At 40.4% G+C, this 20,001-nt stretch overlaps 2 protein-coding genes across 4 annotated transcripts in view; one reads left to right on the forward strand and one right to left on the reverse strand.

Moving 5' to 3' along the window:
• ACTL6A (actin like 6A) lies at nt 1–16,471 on the forward strand. Its single transcript, XM_045029698.1, has 14 exons — nt 1–152; nt 2,278–2,354; nt 2,545–2,719; nt 3,183–3,283; nt 5,422–5,519; nt 6,244–6,338; nt 6,567–6,673; nt 6,760–6,849; nt 7,987–8,048; nt 8,401–8,515; nt 8,904–8,984; nt 10,113–10,208; nt 12,291–12,377; nt 12,981–16,471. The coding sequence occupies exons 1-14, from the start codon at nt 128–130 to the stop codon at nt 13,059–13,061; spliced, it is 1,290 nt and encodes a 429-aa protein (XP_044885633.1). The 5' UTR covers nt 1–127; the 3' UTR covers nt 13,062–16,471.
• MRPL47 (mitochondrial ribosomal protein L47) overlaps nt 16,185–20,001 on the reverse strand; it is a 12,366-nt gene continuing 8,549 nt past the window's right edge. For all 3 annotated transcript variants that reach the window (XM_045029699.1, XM_045029700.1, XM_045029702.1), the window contains exon 7: nt 16,185–16,742. In XM_045029699.1, coding sequence (XP_044885634.1) covers nt 16,628–16,742 — 115 coding nt within the window. In that variant the 3' untranslated portion in view covers nt 16,185–16,627. The remainder of the gene's footprint in view (nt 16,743–20,001) is intronic.

Raw genomic sequence — 20,001 nt, forward strand, 5'->3', positions numbered from 1 at the left:
AGCAAGTTAGGTTCAGCCGGCGGTGTGAGTGAGCGCGGGCCGGACTCGCACTCGGCTATTGTTGCTAGAACAGCTAGTTACCGGGGGGCCGCGGGGACCGCGGCGAGAGACAGGCCCAGTGGCAGCCATGAGCGGCGGGGTGTACGGGGGAGGTGAGTGCCCGCCCCCTCCCGGCCATGGAGCTCCCCCTCCGAGCCCCCGCCTCCTGCTGCCGCACCCCCAGCTCCCCCTCCGAGCCCCCGCCTCCTGCTGCCGCACCCCCAGCTCCCCCTCCGAGCCCCCGCCTCCTGCTGCCGCACCCCCAGCTCCCCCTCCGAGCCCCCGCCTCCTGCTACTGCACCCCCCCCAGCTCCCCCTCCGAGCCCCCGCCTGCTGCTGCCGCACCCCCAGCTCCCCCTCCGAGCCCCCGCCTCCTGCTGCCGCACCCCCCCCAGTTCCCCCCTCCGAGCCCCCGCCTCCTGCTGCCGCACCCCCAGCTCCCCCCTCCGAGCCCCCGCCTCCTGCTACTGCACCCCCCCCAGCTCCCCCTCCGAGCCCCCGCCTGCTGCTGCCGCACCCCCAGCTCCCCCTCCGAGCCCCCGCCTCCTGCTGCCGCACCCCCAGCTCCCCCTCCGAGCCCCCGCCTCCTGCTGCCGCACCCCCAGCTCCCCCTCCGAGCCCCCGCCTGCTGCTGCCGCACCCCCAGCTCCCCCTTCCGAGCTCCTGCTGCCGCACCCCCAGCTCCCCCTCCGAGCCCCCGCGTCCTGCTGCCGCACCCCCAGCTCCCCCTCCGAGCCCCTGCCTGCTACTGCACCCCAAGGACTGTTCCCCACAAGCCTTCTCTCACCCCCCCTCCAAGCCCCTGCCTCCTGCTGCTCCCCCCTCCCCCGCCGCCCCTCTCTGAGCCCCTGTCTCCTGCACCTCAGAGTATATCCTACGAGCCTCCCACAGGCCCCCTTCTGAGCCCCTGCTTGCTGCACCCCCAGGGGCCCCAGAAGCCCCTGTCTGCTGCACCTACAGCTGTTCCCCACGAGCCTCCATCAGGCCCCCTAGGAGCCCCTGCCTGCTGCCATCCCCAAGCCCCCAGGAGCCTGTGATCTAGTTTGTCCGTTACATTTGCTGTCACTTTCCACAAAGGTCTGGGCTGTCTGCAGCTTCTCCCCCCCCCCCCCCAATCCATAAACCTTTCTGTTCCACTCTTCCCATGCAGCTCTTCCCCACTGAATGCTGCTGTAGTTTCCCAGGCCATGAGCCTTGCAGTCGTTCTGCTGCATCTCCCCACTTCCTGCAGCTCTTCCCATTCCCAGTTATTTGTGGCTGCTCTGGTCCATGGAGTGACAGCTTTGCTCTAAGCAGTTCTCTCAGCTGAAGTACAGCTGTATTGCTCCACCTATGAACGCCTCTCTCTCTGTACAGCTCTCCTTTATTAAAACTTCATTTCCCCCACATAGTTCTTCCCAGCAGAGCTAGAACTCCACTTTCCATGCAGCTTTCTCTGCTGTGGAAATGCACAATGCTTCAATATATGTTGCAAGTTTTCATTGAAATGGAAAGTCTAACTAATTTGAAGGCCTTCTAGGTTTCTGTCTTTGGTAAATTTCATTGAAGCTTTTCCCACTTGTTAGAACTGTCAGACAGCCAGATTAGTGGTGTCAGGCAACACTTGGTGCTGTTATGTTGGTGGTGGGCACTACAAGAATAAAGATTTATTTGTAAACCAAGATATTACAGTCTTGCACCAGAGCTGCAAGATTAAAGATTTAATTTTGCCAAACAGGGCCCAATCTTGAGCCTATACAGAGTCTCTTTGGGGATCAGTGCTTAAAAGAATGAATGTATTTCTTAATTTAAACATCAGTGTCTATAGACTGTTACATCTAGTTTTAACTTTTTTTTTTCTATTTAATTTCTAATAATCCAAGGAAGTAGGGGCCCACGTAACTTGCTGTTTGTGTAAATCATAACGCATTTTGAAAAATCTCCTCCGGAAGATGGTTCAATTTTTTTTCCTCTCTGCAAAAATTGCCTTTTTTGCTTATTCTGAACGAAAGTACTGTTGTTTAGTTAAAATACAATGGCTTTTTTGGATCACTCTTGTGCAGCTTAAATTCGTGATAGAAAATGTTCTATTGTTCTTTGCCAACTTTAAATTCTAGTTAAAAGTTGTGGTGGTGGTTTGCACTCGTGTTTTACAAAAAGTATCTTGGCTTGTATGTTTTTGCTGGTAAGCACAGTGATTTTAGTTTTTGTGATATGACTACTAATTACTGACTGCCTGTTTACTAATAATTCTTACAGATGAAGTTGGGGCTCTTGTTTTTGATATTGGTTCCTATACAGTGAGAGCTGGCTATGCTGGTGAAGACTGTCCAAAGGTAAGAGTCATTGTGACTGTATAAGATTAAAATGTAAACCAGTATCATATGAGCCAGCAAACAAGTTCTGAGTTTGTAGATTTTTTTTTTTTTAAATAAAATGTATAGTTGAAATGAAAACAGTACGTTGAGTGAGTAAACAAATACACACTGTGTAATTGCCATACCCTGTCCACATTTTACATTGCAGGTTGACTTTCCCACTGCTATTGGTGTGGTACTGGAAAGGGACGATGGCAGCACCCTGATGGAAATAGATGGTGACAAAGGCAAACAAGGGGGCCCTACTTACTACATAGACACCAATGCACTGCGAGTTCCAAGGGAAAACATGGAGGCTATTTCACCCTTAAAAAATGGAATGAGTATGGTGCTCTGTCTTTTTCCTCTTGTTCTTAAAATCTGATCACTAACTTTATATTCAGCTGCAAAGTTACATCTGTTGTATGCAAAAAATATTAACATTTCATTTGCATTAATATTCTTGGTCTAAAAGTGAAAAACATTTTATTCTACAGTTATTTTAATTATGAGGCTGTGAACATTTGCTTGATCTGAGGAAAAACTATAGAGGTTTTCTCCCATGTAATGAGTTGGGATGGGTCCCATCTGATAATGGTGGTGGGGGAAAAAGAAGGGGATGAATGTTATTGGTACAGTAAGCAGTATAGAAGTGTGTGAATTTTTAAGACTGTTGCTCAGGAGAAAGTTGGTTGGTTGATCTGTGTGTTTTAAAGTTATGTTTTTAAGATGACTCACTTAACTGTGTCTTTCTGAAAATGCAATAACATTGTCTAAACTTCTGCAACTGCTTTAACATTTTTACAGTTGAGGACTGGGATAGTTTCCAGGCAATCTTGGATCACACATACAAGATGCACATTAAATCTGAAGCAAGTTTGCACCCTGTCCTAATGTCTGAAGCACCAGTGAGTAAAAGCATATTTCCTGTTTTGAAATGTTGTAATAAAGAAATTGTAATTGGAATTTAGGAATGTTTTAATCTTGTTTGTACAAATCTTATACAGAATTGTAAATAAGGAATTTTGAATATTTTAGAAAATTAAGAGGAGGTAACTAGAGCCCTGCGTGGATACAAAATTTGTATCCACATCCAATCCGCGATCTGCAAACATGGATATAAAGTGGGTATCTGCAGATTTGCGGGACTCTAGGGGTAACAATTTAAAAGTACTCTGTCGGATTATTCTCTGCATTTTATTTTTTGTTTGTTTTTTTGTCAGTAACTTGAAATAACCACTCTTTAGCACATACTGCCCACTCTCTATTCAAATGGAGATCACATATTTCAAGCTGGATTTCGTCTGAGAGCCTTTGTTTTGTAATAGCTTTCTCTTGGTTCTTGGAGTCAAGTATCAGAGGGGTAGCCGTGTTAGTCTGGTTCTGTAGAAGCAGCAAAGAATCCTGTGGCACCTTATAGACTAGCAGACGTTTTGCAGCATGAGCTTTCGTGGGTGAATACCCACTTCTTCGGATGCAAGTCATCCGAAGAAGTGGGTATTCACCCACGAAAGCTCATGCTGCAAAACGTCTGTTAGTCTATAAGGTGCCACAGGATTCTTTGCTGCTTGTTTCTTGGAGAGGGTGGGGGAAATGTAAAATTGTAGGTGATCTTTTATTATACTAATTAAAAATAGAGATGTTTTTGAAAATCATTCATTACATCAAGCCCTTCAAAACAGAACCAGGGAGAGTAATACGTTTAATGGCAAAGCTTTAACTTGGTTCTCTAGATTACTCAGTGGCCTGATAGATCAAATAAAAATGTAGGAGTAAGAATTTAAGTAGACAGGTAGGCTGCAGTTCCCCACCTTACTGTGCTCTAGATTAGAAGGCACAATACAGGAGTCTGAATATAAACCACAGGAGATGTATACAATGAAGATGAAGCCTCCTTTACATACAATTATTGTAAATATTTTTTTTCCATATTAGTGTATTGAAAGTAGTGACTTGAAAGGGTCTGGATAGGCTCAGGTAGGGAAGGGTATGAGGGATTGAATTGAGAATGGATGTCTTTCGCTTTTCAGCTAGCAGTTCAGAGGCACTTGGATATTACAGAGAGAGCATGCTGTAGAAATATCTATAAACAAAAATAAATTCACCCAAGGCTGGTATTAAATTCAAGTTGGTGGTGTTTGAAGGCTGTGAAATGAGTTCTTGGTTTCGCTCTAGTTCTCTGTGAATAGATGTCCACATAACAGAACATACCATCACACTTGATCTGTCAAGAAGGCAGCTACTAAATGCACAGGGAGACCGTGCTACCCTCCCACTCCTAAATATGATCCCTCCAGAAGGGTTGAGGTACAGTGATGGAGTATGGAGCAATCTGCATTGGGGGTTGCCTGTTCCATAGCTAAGTGAAGGTCTTCAGTCTGACTCCTAACATGAGGGCTAAACTCACTTAACAATTGACTTAGAAGAAGTTCACAATAAAATGAGACTTGCAATCCACAAGTGTGCTGTAGCACATTGTCTTTGCCTTTGCTTCAGTGAAGCTGTGGTAAGGTGCTTTGAGAGCTGGGAAATCTAATTTCAGTTTTCTCCCTTGGGCAAGCCACTTTACATCTGTGTACATATACATTTCCTCATGTAAAACAGGAGTAACACTTATTTCACAGGGGTGTTTTGGGCTCTTTCATAAAGAGTTTTGAGATTCTGATATGGAAGGGGTTCTAGAAGTGTAAAGTAGTAACAACAAAAATAATTTATTATTTTAATAGTTTAAAGTTGAACCCCATGGAAATGCATGTAAACGTCCTTTAAAATTTCAGAAAGGCCACCTGTGTTTGTGTATGAGTCTGGAATGAAATGCTTGTTGCACAAAAAGTGAATTCTCATCTAAGGAAATAAAATTCCAAGATACATAGTTTTGCTTTATGTAACTTTGCAACTGTTCTTAAACTACAATTTTAATAACCCTAACTTTCTTTTTATATCCTGCTGGCATCCTGTGAGCATACAGTAATAAATAGAGTGGATCTTGAGGTAAACATAATATATCTGTTTTGCCTGTTTACCTTTTTTTTTTTCTCTTTTGTAGTGGAATACCAGAGCAAAGCGTGAGAAATTGACAGAACTGATGTTTGAACATTACAATATCCCTGCTTTTTTCTTGTGTAAAACTGCAGTTCTTACAGCGTATCCTTGAAATGTTGATCCATGTATTTTTCCAAGAAATAAAGCAAGCTTCTTCAAAGTGGTATTATTAGAATAAGATAACTTACTCTTTTCTTTCTAACCAAAGTGAATATTTCAATAACCATTCATATGGCTGATGTGAACAGGATAGCTTTCACTTCTGTGCTTTCTCCTTAATGCTCAACTTTGAAACCCCCTTGGTGTGATTCCAATCCTGGGAGACAACTTTTTCTAGTGTATATTTACACCCTATGTTGTTTGTTAGAGCTCAGCGTGCCTAAAATTGCTTTCCTCAAATTACTAAAATGCAGTAATTTCGGTCTTCTGCAACAGAAATCTTCTGAGATCACTGATTAAGCCTTGCACTGCATTACGTAAATATCTTAAACTAACATATATGTTTTAATAGGCAGTTCAGAATCTAAATAAATGGGAAATATTTTATTTAGAGATTGCTGCAGAACATTCCTTTGATTTTTATATCATTTCTCATCCAAGTAGCTCAAAAATCAGTTTGCAAACATAAATAAATTAAAGCCTAACATGTATGCAAGGTTGGTACTTATTACCCTTATGCAGAAGGGTAAATGAATGAACGTAGCAAGTCACTTGTGAGGCGAGGAATAGAACTCTTAGGGTCCTTGTTGCTAGTTGTGCTCCAAGTATTTGACAAAATTCTCTCCCAAGTGTAAATTCTGTCATTTTCCCTAATCCTTCTGATTAGCTTTGCTAATGGTCGATCCACAGGCCTGATTTTGGATAGTGGGGCAACTCACACCACTGCTATTCCAGTGCATGATGGATATGTACTTCAACAAGGTAAAAAGTTTCACAGATGTATAATTTATATACTGTGTTCATTACATTAAGAAATGAGTTTTATTACTAATATTAAAAGAAAATGTGGTATCTTTGAATAGGGAGAAGCTTGTGTTTTTTATGAAGGGTGGGAAATGGGCTTTTTTTGTTTGAAATGAACAATTTATTGCAGACATCTTGTTCTGTAAGGATTTGAACATAGTCCAAAATTCTATTTATATTTTGTAGGCATTGTAAAATCACCCCTTGCTGGAGACTTTATTACTATGCAGTGCAGAGAACTGTTTCAGGAAATGAACATAGAGCTAATCCCGCCATATATGATTGCATCAAAGGTGGGAAAGTTTAACTGGATTTAAAAAGGTGTTCATTTTTCAAAGTGTAGATTGTTGACTGACTGTGTACTCTTCTACAATTGCAGGAAGCAGTTCGCGAAGGATCACCAGCAAATTGGAAGAGAAAAGAGAAGTTACCGCAGGTCACGAGATCTTGGCACAACTATATGTGTAATGTAAGTAAATCCTTTCTTCTCCTTTGGCCCACAAAGAAATCCCATTTGCTAGTGTATATTACAGGACGCTTTTTGTGTGAGGAAAATTAGAAAACTTTCTGTCTTAAAAAAAAATAGGAAAGGACATTTTTCTTCTTTTTGGAGTGGAGATAGGAGAAATTTTTAAAATCGGTTTAGCTGCTCTTTCATCTTTAGAATATAATTCCATTAGATAATCTTATTTTTTGTCTCCTGTTTGAAACTTACAAGCACTGAAAATTCTAGGGGGTTATGGCTTTACTTCCTGGATAGGCTTGTAGGAGTGGTTTTAGTTTGTGCGGATGTTTATATTTAAATCTGATTTTTTTTAATTTGTGTGTGTCACAATAAAATAGTTACAAGGGTGAAAGCATGGAAAGTGCTTGTGTGTGTGGGTGGGTGGGTGGTCTTGGGCACTCAGATACTTGCCATCACCTTTAATGTTCCATTTTTTTAATACAATAACAGAAGATCATTGCATGTGATAGGATAAGTTCCTAAAAAGGAGTTATACTGGGATTCACCTTTGTAATCCTCAATCAGATTTCTCCTCCCACAATTCCTTTGTGGGAAACTGAAGCTCTGTCTTGAGAGTCTGCAGGTCTGGTCTTTTGTGTGGTTGCAGTGATATTGCTGAGCTCTTGGTTCTCCATTAGTTAAATCTTCAGCTCTCAATTAGGCTTTTATCATCTGATCATATTCCCAGACAGACACCGCCAAATGGATATATTATTAAATATGAAAATCCATGATAGCTGTGATCAAGTCCAGCTTTGATTAAAAATTCCTGAGGGGAAATACTCTGCTGTCATTATGGGATGTGCCCTAGCTTCTGACTTCTTTAAAACCTATTGTGCTTGAAACAATACCTCTTATAGTTCACAATCCTTAGTTTCTAGGGATTTAGCACAGCAAATTACTTATGTACTGAAATGCATTCACAGCTTTTTAAAGAAGCTTTGCACATATTTTGTGCGCTCAGTTTTGTGATTCCAAATTTACTTGCTTATGGTTTAAGGCTTTTTGTCCAGTTTCACATTTATGTAATTATAACATAATACTGAATTCTGAACTGGAATCCTTATAACACACCTTTTCCTTTTATTCTTCTCTCCATAGTGTGTAATTCAGGATTTCCAAGCCTCTGTCCTCCAAGTGTCAGATTCAACCTATGATGAACAGTATGTCATTGTATCTTTGTAAAACTAGCAGTATGTGTATGTCAAATGTATTTATCAGAGTAGGAGTCCATGGTTTCTATTGTTAAGCTTATTGCAAAAGTATGATGATATACAAAATCATTTACTTTTGGTGTTAGGAATACCTTGAATAGCTGGATTAGAGATTACACTTGCCATGCCAATGTGCATAAATTCTAATGACAATCAGATTGCCAAAAGCACAGGTCATATTAAAATTTGTTCTTTACAATTCTTTGTTTATGATGCTGTTTAGATTATTCACTGCATTATGTGCATTGTGATTTAGCATCTTTACTTTCTGACCAATGTTCTGATCAATATCAACCTCCAGGGTAGCTGCACAGATGCCGACCGTTCATTATGAATTCCCCAATGGTTACAATTGTGACTTTGGTGCAGAACGTCTAAAAATTCCCGAAGGACTATTTGACCCTTCTAATGTAAAGGTAAAATAATGAAAGTCGTATGTTAAAATTTGCAGAAATATAGTTTATTATGAAGCCCTTCTATGCAGCTTTTCCCCTTATTTGTGGGTACAGTATGTTATGATGGCACAAAGATTGAAATTATGAAGCTCTGTTTGTATTTACACTGTATGCTCTCCGGGGCTACCTATGTTGGGGGTGGGGTTGTAGAAATGCAATTCAAGATATGTGGTTCTTTCTTTAAATAAAACTCATGTGGTGCTGAGATCATGGTGATGAGTGTGAAATAAAAATTTAGATAAATTCAAAGATCTTTGTCTGCAGAGCTTTTAGACCCTTGTTCATTCACTGCTTTAATGTGCCTTGCTGTTTTGAAGCACTGATTTGTGATTTACTAATTTTGTTCCAGGGCTTATCTGGCAACACAATGCTGGGTGTTAGCCATGTTGTCACCACAAGCGTTGGAATGTGTGATATAGACATCAGACCAGTAAGTGCTAGTCAGACATGAATTATCTAAAGCATAGATATTTTTCTGCGTGGTTACAATATATTTTAGCTATGAAATTTACTGAAGCGGCATGGACACTTGCCATCAGTTAAAATGCAGATCTTGACCTCTTGAGGTGCCTATACATTATCATCTACATGTTGTGTAGCTATTAGGGGAATATGCAGATAAAACATATCTGAAGATAGTGTTTCTCAAACCATGGGAACAGTTAAGTCAGATTCTGACCTCTGTTGCACTGATGGAAATGCAGAGACTCCATTGAAATCCTGAGTTACTCTCGTTTCACACTGGTGTAATGAAACAGATAAATAAAATGGCATGTTAAATATCCAGAGTTTGATGACTCTACAATGTGCAGTGGGTAGCTTCAAACTCATTTTAGGTGCATGGCTTTTTGTGACTATTCATCCCCTGATATCTGAAGATTAAATAGTTTGATATTAACTCACTGTATTGTGCAAGTGGAAAAAGAAAGCATAAATTTAAAATTCTCCTTTTTTGCTTCCACCAACACCATCCGTTAAGGAGCACGCGACATTCAGCTGTGTGCAGTTCTCATGTTGGCTGCACATGGGTTGGTCCATCCATTGCACTTCCTTAATTGCAAAGTCAGGTTGGCTGGGTAGGCTGTGTTCCATCTTTGGCAACTGTCATATTAGTGAATGTAAATATAATATTGACACACACACTTTTTTTCTAATGGGGAAAAAAATCCATCCTTCTCATGTGGATGGTACATCTAGTTGTGCATTCTTTATAACTCTGTGTGTGTGTGTGTGGGGCGGGGGGGGGGCAGAGGAACAGGGGGAGTATGAAAACAAGCTGATCTAGAAGTACTGAAGGTTAAAACAGTAAATAAAAGCCATTTAGAATCAGTCACCAAACTGCCTTTCCACCAGTGTATCTTTTAAAAAAAAAATATTTTTCACATGGTAGAAATGATTGTACTAATAACGGTGTAACTTTGTCTAGATGTCAAGTGTACTTCTACTGCTGATCATATGTACTCATGGCATTTTCTTTTCTCTGTATTATGAAAACAAACAAATGTTTCCAAAATACATTCAGAACGAACTCTTGGGTGTCACATTTTTCTCTTTCCAGGGCCTCTATGGCAGTGTGATCGTAGCAGGAGGAAACACTTTAATACAGAGTTTTACAGACAGACTGAACAGGGAGCTCTCTCAGAAAACTCCACCAGTAAGATAGCTTATTAAATTGCTGCTTTGGGTCGTTTTTTTGGGTCTGTGTTTTGCCTTGTACATGCTGTTGCGTGGTATGCATGCCCTGTCCTCCTGAGGGTAGGTCGGGGTAGTGATACCACCACAGTTACAGTCTATCAGACAGTCCTTAGGCTGAGAGCAGCATGGCCCAGAGGCCAGAGTCATCATGGCAGCCCTTGAATACAGGACTGCGTGGCCTAGTGGCCAGAGTCAGGGAAGTGAGCCACCACCTAATGGTGGGTGGCAGCCGGGTAGGGGGGCCCAAGCCCTCCCTCTCAACTGGGTCTCAGCCCAGGACCCTGTTGGTGACGGGACTGGCCCTCACCCAGTCAGCAGGGAATCCTATCGCAACACACTGACCTTGCTCGGGTGTTAGGTACCACTCCCTCCACCTTCTTGGGCCATTTCCTACTGCATCTCCCTTGGGTAGCAATCTGTACAGCACCTGGGTCTTCAGGTTCCCTGGTGTGTGTGGGGGGTAACTCCCTGGAAGTCCAACTCCCGGGGTTCTGCTGGAGATAGCATTTCACCAGTCTGGTCCCTGGGTTCTCCAGTTCCCGCAGTCTCTAGCTGTAGCAGCTCCTAGCTTGAAGCCTCCATCAAGCATCATCTCCCCTCAGTAGTCAGTCTAGAACAGGGGTCGGCAACCTTTCAGAAGTGGTGTGCCAGGTCTTCATTTATTCATTCTAATTTAAGGTTTCGCGTGCCAGTAATACTTTTTAACGTTTTTAGAAGGTCTCTTTCTATAAGTCTATAATATATAATTAAACTATTGTATGTAAAGTAAATAAGGTTTCTAAAATGTTTAAGAAGCTTCATTTAAAATTAAATTAAAATGCAGAGCCCCCCGGACTGGTGGCCAGGACCCGGGTAGCGTGAGTGCCACTGAAAATCAGCTCACGTGCCGCCTTCAGCACTTGTGCCATAGGTTGCCTACCCCTTGTCTAGAACGAGCTGGGCTGCTTCCTTTTATACTGAGGCAGCAGTTCGAGCATGTCCAGCACGGTCTGAGAGGCAGGACTTCTGCCGCCCTTAATGTGGGGTTAACCTTCTCTTCTCCAGTGTGGGCTATCACATATGCCTATACAGGCACTGACTGCTGTATTGCAGCTTTGATTTCATTAGGATTATTCAGTGGCCACGGAATGCTTTTTTCTTTCTTTTTTTTTTTTTGTGTAAGAGGCAGAAGTGAGAGATTCACTGGAGTGTTAGCATCTCCATTGTGTTGCTAATCCTCAAGTTTTTTTTGCAAATGTAACTAATCTGGTAAAGTAGGTAGTATTATCCAATTAGTATGTATTGGGACAACTGAAGGAAAGATGTCACAATTATGAAGGCTACAAAGATAATTGATGTCATTGTCAGGACTGGAACATTGGGGTTTGCAGGCAATCCAGTCTTGTGCTCAGACTGCTTGACCCAGCCCCTTTTTAGCTTTAATGACTAAAGCAGGGCCACAAGTTGCAGACTGTTGAAAAAACGTATCCTGTTTCAAAGAAAATCAGTGCAATTTGGAAACAAGTAATGGCATAAAACAGACTTCAGCAAATACTTAGCTAGTTTTAAAATACTGCATATCTATCTCTACTTTCAGATAACGATTCTGGCTATTCTGGGCTGTGTAACTATTCTGGAGCCATAGTGATAATTTTCCCATATCATCTCTCTCTCCTGTTGTGTTGCTGCTAACCCATTTCCAAGGCTATTTCACTAATTCAGTTTGAGCTCATGTTACTATAGAAGATTTGTTCTCCGTGGATTGCACACACAAGTCAGACAGGCTACCAATAAACGGCAACCTGCTACTTCATTTAACCTGTAATTTTTGGAGCACTGGACTCCAAAGTGCAAATCAGACAAGCTCCACATTACAGAAAATGTAATTGAATTAGTGTCTTTGACTTGTGTGTCAACAGATGAATGAAACACTTTCAATATTTGTCTGTAACGCAGTCCTAAGACCTCTTCCTCCCCACTCCAGGGGGAAAAAGTTTTGAACCTTCAGTTGAGCTACCTATCAGTTTGACCTTGCTAATGTGTATTTTTTTTCTCTGTTCAGAGTATGCGGCTGAAGTTGATAGCAAACAACACAACAGTGGAGCGGAGGTTCAGTTCATGGATTGGTGGTTCAATTTTGGCTTCTCTGGTCAGTTAACATACATAGCTTTGGGAAGGGATGCTGAGCAGCATCATTAGCTAAAAACCTAATTTCATAGGAGTCTTATTAGTGATTGAGTTTCATAGCAGCTGCTGCTCCTGTAGTAGCTCTGCTGAGCATGGTGTGGGAGGGGAGAAACCTGATGATAAAATAATGAATACTCTGTGCATAAACCTAAAGAATCTTAATTAAGCTTCTTTCCTTGCCTCCAAAGGGGAAGGAGGTGGGGCTCCTGAGGTATTCTCTTGCTGGATCTTTAGAAAACTACATGCCATCTAGAGCATACTAAAAATACTAAACTTGCAGGATCAGGCCCCAAAATACATCTCAAAAGCAAGTCGCTGAGTACACGAGACAAGGATAGCAGGGACTATTTAGTAATATCCAGCGAAGGGGTGGAAGCAAGAGTTGGTGTGACAATCTTCCCTAGTTGCTTAACATGCAAAACCCAGTTTAAAGATGCATTTAGATAGCTGGAGCCATGGTCCTGTGCTGCAGCCTGAAAAATATAAAGGCTGGTTTGCTTTTCGTGCTGTCAGAGTTAATGATACCCTAGGTACAGCACTGAGTTGTTTTTTTCCTGTTTTGCAGGGTACCTTTCAACAGATGTGGATCTCTAAACAGGAGTATGAAGAAGGAGGGAAGCAGTGTGTAGAAAGGAAATGCCCATAGACCTCACACTGTGAGAAACTGCTGCCTTCCCAATGCTCCTTATGTTTCATAGCTTTAGTGTACTCAGGAATGGGATGGAATCTTTTGTAGAAAGTTTATACTGTTCTGGTTTTTTTGCATACTTCAAGATCCATTTTTACAAACCGTAGACATTGTTTAAAAGGCCTAACTGTTCCTGTCAAAGAAAATGGATGTTTCATCCCTTGAAATGCAATAACTCTTATAAGTATTTTATAATTTTGTATAAATGTCTATTTTCTCTAAAAATCTTTTCCTGTGGGTAGCTTTACAGGTTAGCTGGTAGATGCAATACTTTGAAATGCTCTTGCATCAAATTTATTAAAAAAAATCTTGTCTACTTTTACAGATTAGTCTTCCCTGTTGATATGCTGTCCATAACAAATTACTCTAATTTGTCTTTTAAAAAAATAGCCGTTTTCACATTTTGAGCAACACTGTTTTTCAGCAAGCATTCGTACTCTTCTGTAATTAATAAACAATCCAGATGGAAAACTATTTTTTATACTTATATCTATCTTAGGCAGCCCATTTCAACATAAATTGTGAAGCTGCTGCAACAGCACGAGCCTTGTAGTGGAAAGTGTTCTCTTGATATTCTTCTCTTTCATGCTGTACTATGACGTAGTTAAGGCCCAGAATATAGGCTATGTATAAATTATAAAACTGTTATGAATAGAAGTGATTTCATTTCAGTGAATATTTGGCATATACCGTGCTTTCCACCTTCAGACGTATGAGAATGCAGTTAGCTTGGACAACGTCTGTGATCTAGGTTAGTAGTGTCCTCATTTTAGAGATTGGGAACCTGAGGCAGAGAACAGTGACTGCCTAAAGCCACAAAGGAAATTTGTGTCCAAGCCTGGTTTTACAACTCAAGACCACCTGGCTCTGTTCTATATTTAGATTCCACCCCTACCATAATGAAGTTTTGGTTCTGAATTTTAAAATTCCCGTTAGAAAAGCACTGTGCACATTTGTTCTTTAAACAGTTAAAAATGGCCACGTGAAAGCTCTTGACACTTTAATAATGATAAACCAATACCACAAAATAGTCATGCAGGAAATAAATGAACACAGCTAGCCAATAACTTAAAATCAAAATGCTCCATCTCCCAGGAACCTCTCTACATGCCTCATCAACTAAATGACTTTAACAGCATGCCTTGATGGTCATCAGTTTGGGCTATTTTGGATCAAAGGAGAGCCCAAGTTCTAGATTCTCAGGGCTGTTGGCTGCTAGCACGGGCCTCTCTCAAAACAAGGCAGGATCCAACTCAAGTGCCTCTGACTGCAACTGCAGTATGGCATACAGAGAGGGGTGATTGTTCTGGCAGTCAAGGGAGGACAAATCAACTGATTAGGAGAAACTTAAATGGTGAAATGGTTACAACTGTACAACCACATTCAGGTGCCCTCAGTGAAATGTCAGGATATATCAGATATATGTTGGCAACAGGGCAACGAGAAAATAAAGTTGACTACTTATTACTCCCTAAACCTAAGAAGGAAAACACTATGATGCAGAATGCCAGAGCCTGTTTGTTATGTGTATAAATAATGGAATAATTTATACCCCTCTATCAATTATAGAGTGAGGGAAAGCCCACTGTATACTTTCTTCTAAGGACAAAAAAAAAAATTATAGTATGACTAAAAAAAATCACTCATCTGTGAAGTTAACTAGTGCCTTTCCCAGAGCAAAAACAATTTCACCTACTTAAAAACAAACCCCTCTCCACATTTTTTGCTGTTTTATCCTTTATGCTGCAGGGGAATATTTAGGAAGGCTAATATTTTCTCAGGTATTTGATTCCATCACAGCTTGTCCTATTTGATTACTTTTGTAGATGGTAGTGTTAAATGTAGCTAGTTTTGTGGAAGGTATCATGTTTGTAAACAGTGATTCTGCTTTAATTTTGTAAAAGATTCAGTGAGTGGTTATTGGTATGCAATTCAACTCCTGTTCACTGTGAAACTGAGTACTAAAGATGAGTAAGCTCTTATGTCTTACCTACTCTATCTAGGTAAAAGTAGAGTTTCACTTAGACAGGAAAAAGTTCTCTTTTGCATTGATTGGGACAATTATTTGAATCCAAGGTGGTTGTCACTGCATTTAGCATGGTTGAATCTAGCCACATCTGTCCTTTCTTTCAAACAGATACTGCTAACTGCACTCTTAATTTTTAATTTATTTCTTAACTAAACATTCTGGAAGACCAAAAGTGTTCTACAAGTGCAAGTCAGGTGCACTGAATGGTTTTGTAATGGAAAATGCCTTCTGTACAGATATAGCTTTTAGGTAGCTCAAGTTACATACACATTTTCAATGCTGCAGAATTATAGAATTCAGTTGTCCGTTGATTAAGTCTCCATAGTAGATCCCGGCACCAGTTGCATTAAATTAATTATCAATTGACAGCTAACAAATGCTTCTGCTACAACCATATGAAAATATTTCACTTTTCTAAATATCTTTACTAATAGGGAAGAGCTGGGTGCTGCTATGTACATCTTAGTATACATCATACATGAAACTACCTAAACTTTAATTACAAATAGGAAATAGCAAAGTTGTTCTTTACTTGTTACTTAGGTGTCAAGCGTTGTGCTACTAATAATGCAAATATTTATTTCTGAAGAATATTTGAAAGCTTTCCCCTGCCAGGAGCATAATTAGGCTGCAGGCTCTAATGTGATAAAGCAAAGAGCCAGTGACTTACAGAAATAAGTGTAGGGCTATGTTAGAAAATGTGAACATTTCCACTGAATCTACCAAAGATAACCAGGAATTTAGCCTGTGCTATCTTCAAGCTATTCCCTCCTTACTAAGAAAACTTGGACACAGCTATCAAGTCAGATTTAAAATTAATTTGACTGAAGTTCCCTATCTAATTTACCATTGCTTTCTGTAGAGATGTTGCTCTTGAGCTTTCTATTCCTTTCCCTTACCTACTTGATTTTACAACTAGGTGGTCAGTTTGCTGCTGTAATTTGCTGCCTAATGCATTTGTTATTTTGTTGTACTTAAACAGTCCAGTGCATTGGACAGCTGCTATAGCTTGTATAATGTGCTATGTTAAGTGTAAAAAAAGATGAAAAAAGGGAGAGAAGACCTCTTTATTAAAAGCTAAAGCAGACACACGTCTACAACTGCCTTGACTGGAATCTCTCTTGCAGATGCTTTTTTACTATTAAGCATATACAGTTCAGCTTTATAGTAAATGACACGTAATATTAAAACATTAATTTTCAGCACCTGGTTTCTGGAAAAGTAATATTTTATCAATCAGTTAAATGACTCAGTACAAATTTATATTGTTTTGCTCTGAAGGTCTCTCAACCCAGTTATGAATTTTATTTTTAGGGTTGAGGAGCTTTATTTGGGCAGGGAAAAAGAAAGATCAAAGAACAAAAAACCCTCACAGGCAGCCCTGTTCTTTATCTGCTGCCCACTGAAAATATGTTCACACTACATGCCAGTCATATGTAGGATCTTAAGACTACTGCAATAAAACTTTTACTTGCATCACGCTTCCAGCTTGATATTAATTTTGTGATTGTGCAGCAAGGTGAGGGAATTTCTTTTGTAAAAGGAACTGTTTCTTTTTTTCTAAGCTTTTCATCCTTGCTTGTTTTTTCAAATGTTGTTCTATTCTGAGTCTGTAATGAAGAAAAATAAGCATTAATTGTTAAATTTCATTATAGCCCAATACGTTTCTCCCAGTCATATAATTTGTCTAAATTTTGAAGATTTTGTATCATTTTATTGAATTTCCTAAGACTTTCAAACTGGGCAATTAGTTTAATTGGCCAAGCTGACTTCTATTAACAAGAGTTCACTTAACCTCGGAGACTCAAGTGCAGCAATCAAGATCATGAATTTATATCAGAGGCTTGTGCTGGCTTGAAGACCTGGGCCCAGCTAATACTGATAACAGTTGCTATGATGGGTAGAAGCTAGAACTAGAGGAGAAAGGGCCCCTAACTTTATATTAGCAATAATGCACTAGGCCAGTTCCCAGCTGCTCCAAGTTTTATGAACACACACCTTTTATTCATGCTTTCCCCCTGCTATTCACAGGGAAAGGGCAGTTCTGCCATAGCTCCAACATGAGAAGTATATTTCATGCAAATTGTATCCTTAAATGCTTGACAGTAATACAAGATGCCTGGCATATGTATGAAGTATAAATGTCTGAAGAGAACAAATTAAGAGGGCAGCAATGAAAAATAAAAGGAGAAACTAGGCTCCTAGGGGGAAATAGCTGAAGTTGTTTTTAGTTTACAGAAGCTGCAGAGAAGATGTTTCTCCAGTTAATCACGCTTCTGAACCAGGAAACATACCAGTTGCTGACAATGGTTTTCAGTAACTGGTGCTCCTGAACTGCTAGCAGAAATAGAACAGTTTAACACTAGTGCAGAACTCATCTCTTGATCATGATTTCTGTAACAGTGCTCAAGACAGTTTTGTCCCATCTTCACTAGCAGATGAGCAATTTAACAGGAGTACTGGGGGCCATTGCTGACAATACTGAGTTTTCCAGTGTAAACAGGGCTTGAGTGGAAGACTCTAGAGGGGCAACAAGATGCATGATGGATTCCTACATGTGAATTTTAGAATTGTACCAATAATACTTTACTGCTCCTTTGACTCTTGTCCTCTAGCAGAAAATTAGAGACACATCCAAACAACCACGTCTCTGCTGTCATGCACTGGGATCTCTCCAAACATGCTTTTCAATGCAAAAATTAAGGGGAAGTGCCAGCATGGATTTGTGGGAGAAAATTAGTAAATTTGGTCAACTGGAGTACATTCCCTACACAGTGTTTAATAATAAAACAATGGACATAACTGGTTTATTTCAAACAAGCACTTGATACTGTAAATACAACAGATTAACAGTTCAAGATGAAGTAGCAACAGTGAAAGGAGTTAAAAGTTGTTTTAGGAAAACAGAAGTTGCCAGTAGAAATATAGTCCCAGGTCAAAGTAGTAAGCAGGAACTGGATTAAGTTGCTTTGTGGTAGGATGCAATGGGAGATCTTTTTTAGTGACTAGACTGGAGGATGTTTAGATGATGGATACTAGGAAAGCCAGAGAAGAGGCAACTAGAGTAGTCCAGACAGAAGGATTATCAAGGTATAGACAATGGATAGGGTCATCAAGACAGAATTTTGTATAGGAAGTGAAAGGATTTAGCAATAGCCTGAATGCAAAAGAGAAGTCCAGTGACACTGAGGTTGATAGGTTGGTGCATGGGAAGGACCACAGAATTGACCATGAGAAAGAAATGAGGCCATAGCTCAGGTGCATAGGAAGTTCAGTCTTTGCCATCCTGAGTTTGTCAGACAGTTGCAAGCTTGACTAGAGGGGCAGCGATTAGGATGAAGATAGCATAAGGTTGAGTGAGAAGAGAAGGGACCAAGAATGGAACTCTGGAGTAATGTAAGAGTGAAAAGGAGAGAAGATGAAGCCACCAAGGGAGATGCTGAAGAACTAGTCAAGCAAGGAGTCATGAAAGCATAGAGGAGAGAAGTGAGGACGAGGGGGTAGGTGACAGTGGCAAAAGGAGCAGAAAAATAGGATGGATTCAAGCCCTTATAATACATGGTCAGAAAGAGGCCACTGGTTATGTTAGTGAGCGCAATAACGGTATTAACTTTCACTGCTTTTAGCAGAAATATTCAGCAATTGTAGGTACCAGTAGCACAGGTTTTTCCTCCACTTTGAATCCTACAGGTAACAAGTGGGTGGTGTGTGTGTGTGTGAGGGTGTTAATAGGAGAAAATATCTTGGTTGCTTTGCACATAAAATAACTTGGGAGTAAAGAAAAATTTTGCAGGTGGATACATTTGACTGAAAATGGGACCAGAAAAGAGTAGAGCAAGCTGTAATTCAGAATGATTGATAGATGAGGCTTATAAATGGCTAAATAGCCCATGCAGCTCAATCTGCAGAAGTATAACAAGGAAAAACATTTTGTAATCTACATGCAAACAATACTAATTACAGATGAGTGTGAGACATAGGAGTGATTATGCATCAGAACCATCTGCATAATATATGGCAGCAGTAAAAAAGCAAATGATCTCAGGATTTTACCAGAGATGCTGAGCATAATTAAGCAGCTGGTGTTGTGGAACTGTTAGGCAGATCATAATAAATAAGGTAACATTCAGAATATTATATGCAATTCTGGGTCAGCAGGGTATGCTGAGATGAGAAGGGTGCCACTGAAATCAACCAAAATACCATACAACTTAGTTTGTATGAAAGAAGCTCCACAAAATTCGAAGTGATCAGATTATGGGTTATGGTTATACAAACTATGGCCAGACTGAAGTTTATTAGGAGATTAGAGGAATGCGCTTAAGAATTTTATCATAATTAATATGCATAGCATCAAATGTAGGGCAGGTGCTTTGTGCAAATCATCATCTTTGGAATTCTAACACTGCGTGAAACTATAAATTAGAATGCAGGCAGGGTTGACTCATTCCTTCATCTTTCCAAAAACAGCAAGCTCGCATTCCATGCAGTATGCTTTGTGGGTGGTCTTTGAAATTGGTCTTATCTTTGCTCTGTGTATATTAAAGAGCCCAGGGCACTTTCAAAAGAATAAAGATTTGCCCTGGTATACATGGCTCAGATTTTACCTTCACACAGTTAGTGTGCTACATTCATTAATATTCATTAATATTATTAGTAAAGTCCTTTGGGATTAAAAGTGCTCTGTAAAATATTACCAGCCAGAATTTCTTTAAGCGAAGTCAGACCCAGAAGATAAGTGGTGACAACTTCAAAAAGCTGGGATACAGCACAAGACACCATGTCAACAGTTACTCAGCTGTACCCAGAACCAATTATATACTAGGAATGTGACTTAATGACTTTGTTCACAGAACTGGGACCTCTTAC

Source organism: Mauremys mutica, chromosome 9 (genome assembly GCF_020497125.1).
Source record: "Mauremys mutica isolate MM-2020 ecotype Southern chromosome 9, ASM2049712v1, whole genome shotgun sequence".
In the NCBI taxonomy this organism is placed as follows: domain Eukaryota; kingdom Metazoa; phylum Chordata; order Testudines; family Geoemydidae; genus Mauremys; species Mauremys mutica.

Bases quoted from the DNA above. Each gene is read 5' to 3' on its own strand.
- ACTL6A (XM_045029698.1), top strand. From the start codon at position 128: ATGAGCGGCGGGGTGTACGGGGGAG. The intron at 5,520-6,243 runs GTATCCTTGAAA...CCTTCTGATTAG, and splicing joins AAAACTGCAGTTCTTACAGC to CTTTGCTAATGGTCGATCCA. The intron at 10,209-12,290 runs GTAAGATAGCTT...TTCTCTGTTCAG, and splicing joins TCTCTCAGAAAACTCCACCA to AGTATGCGGCTGAAGTTGAT.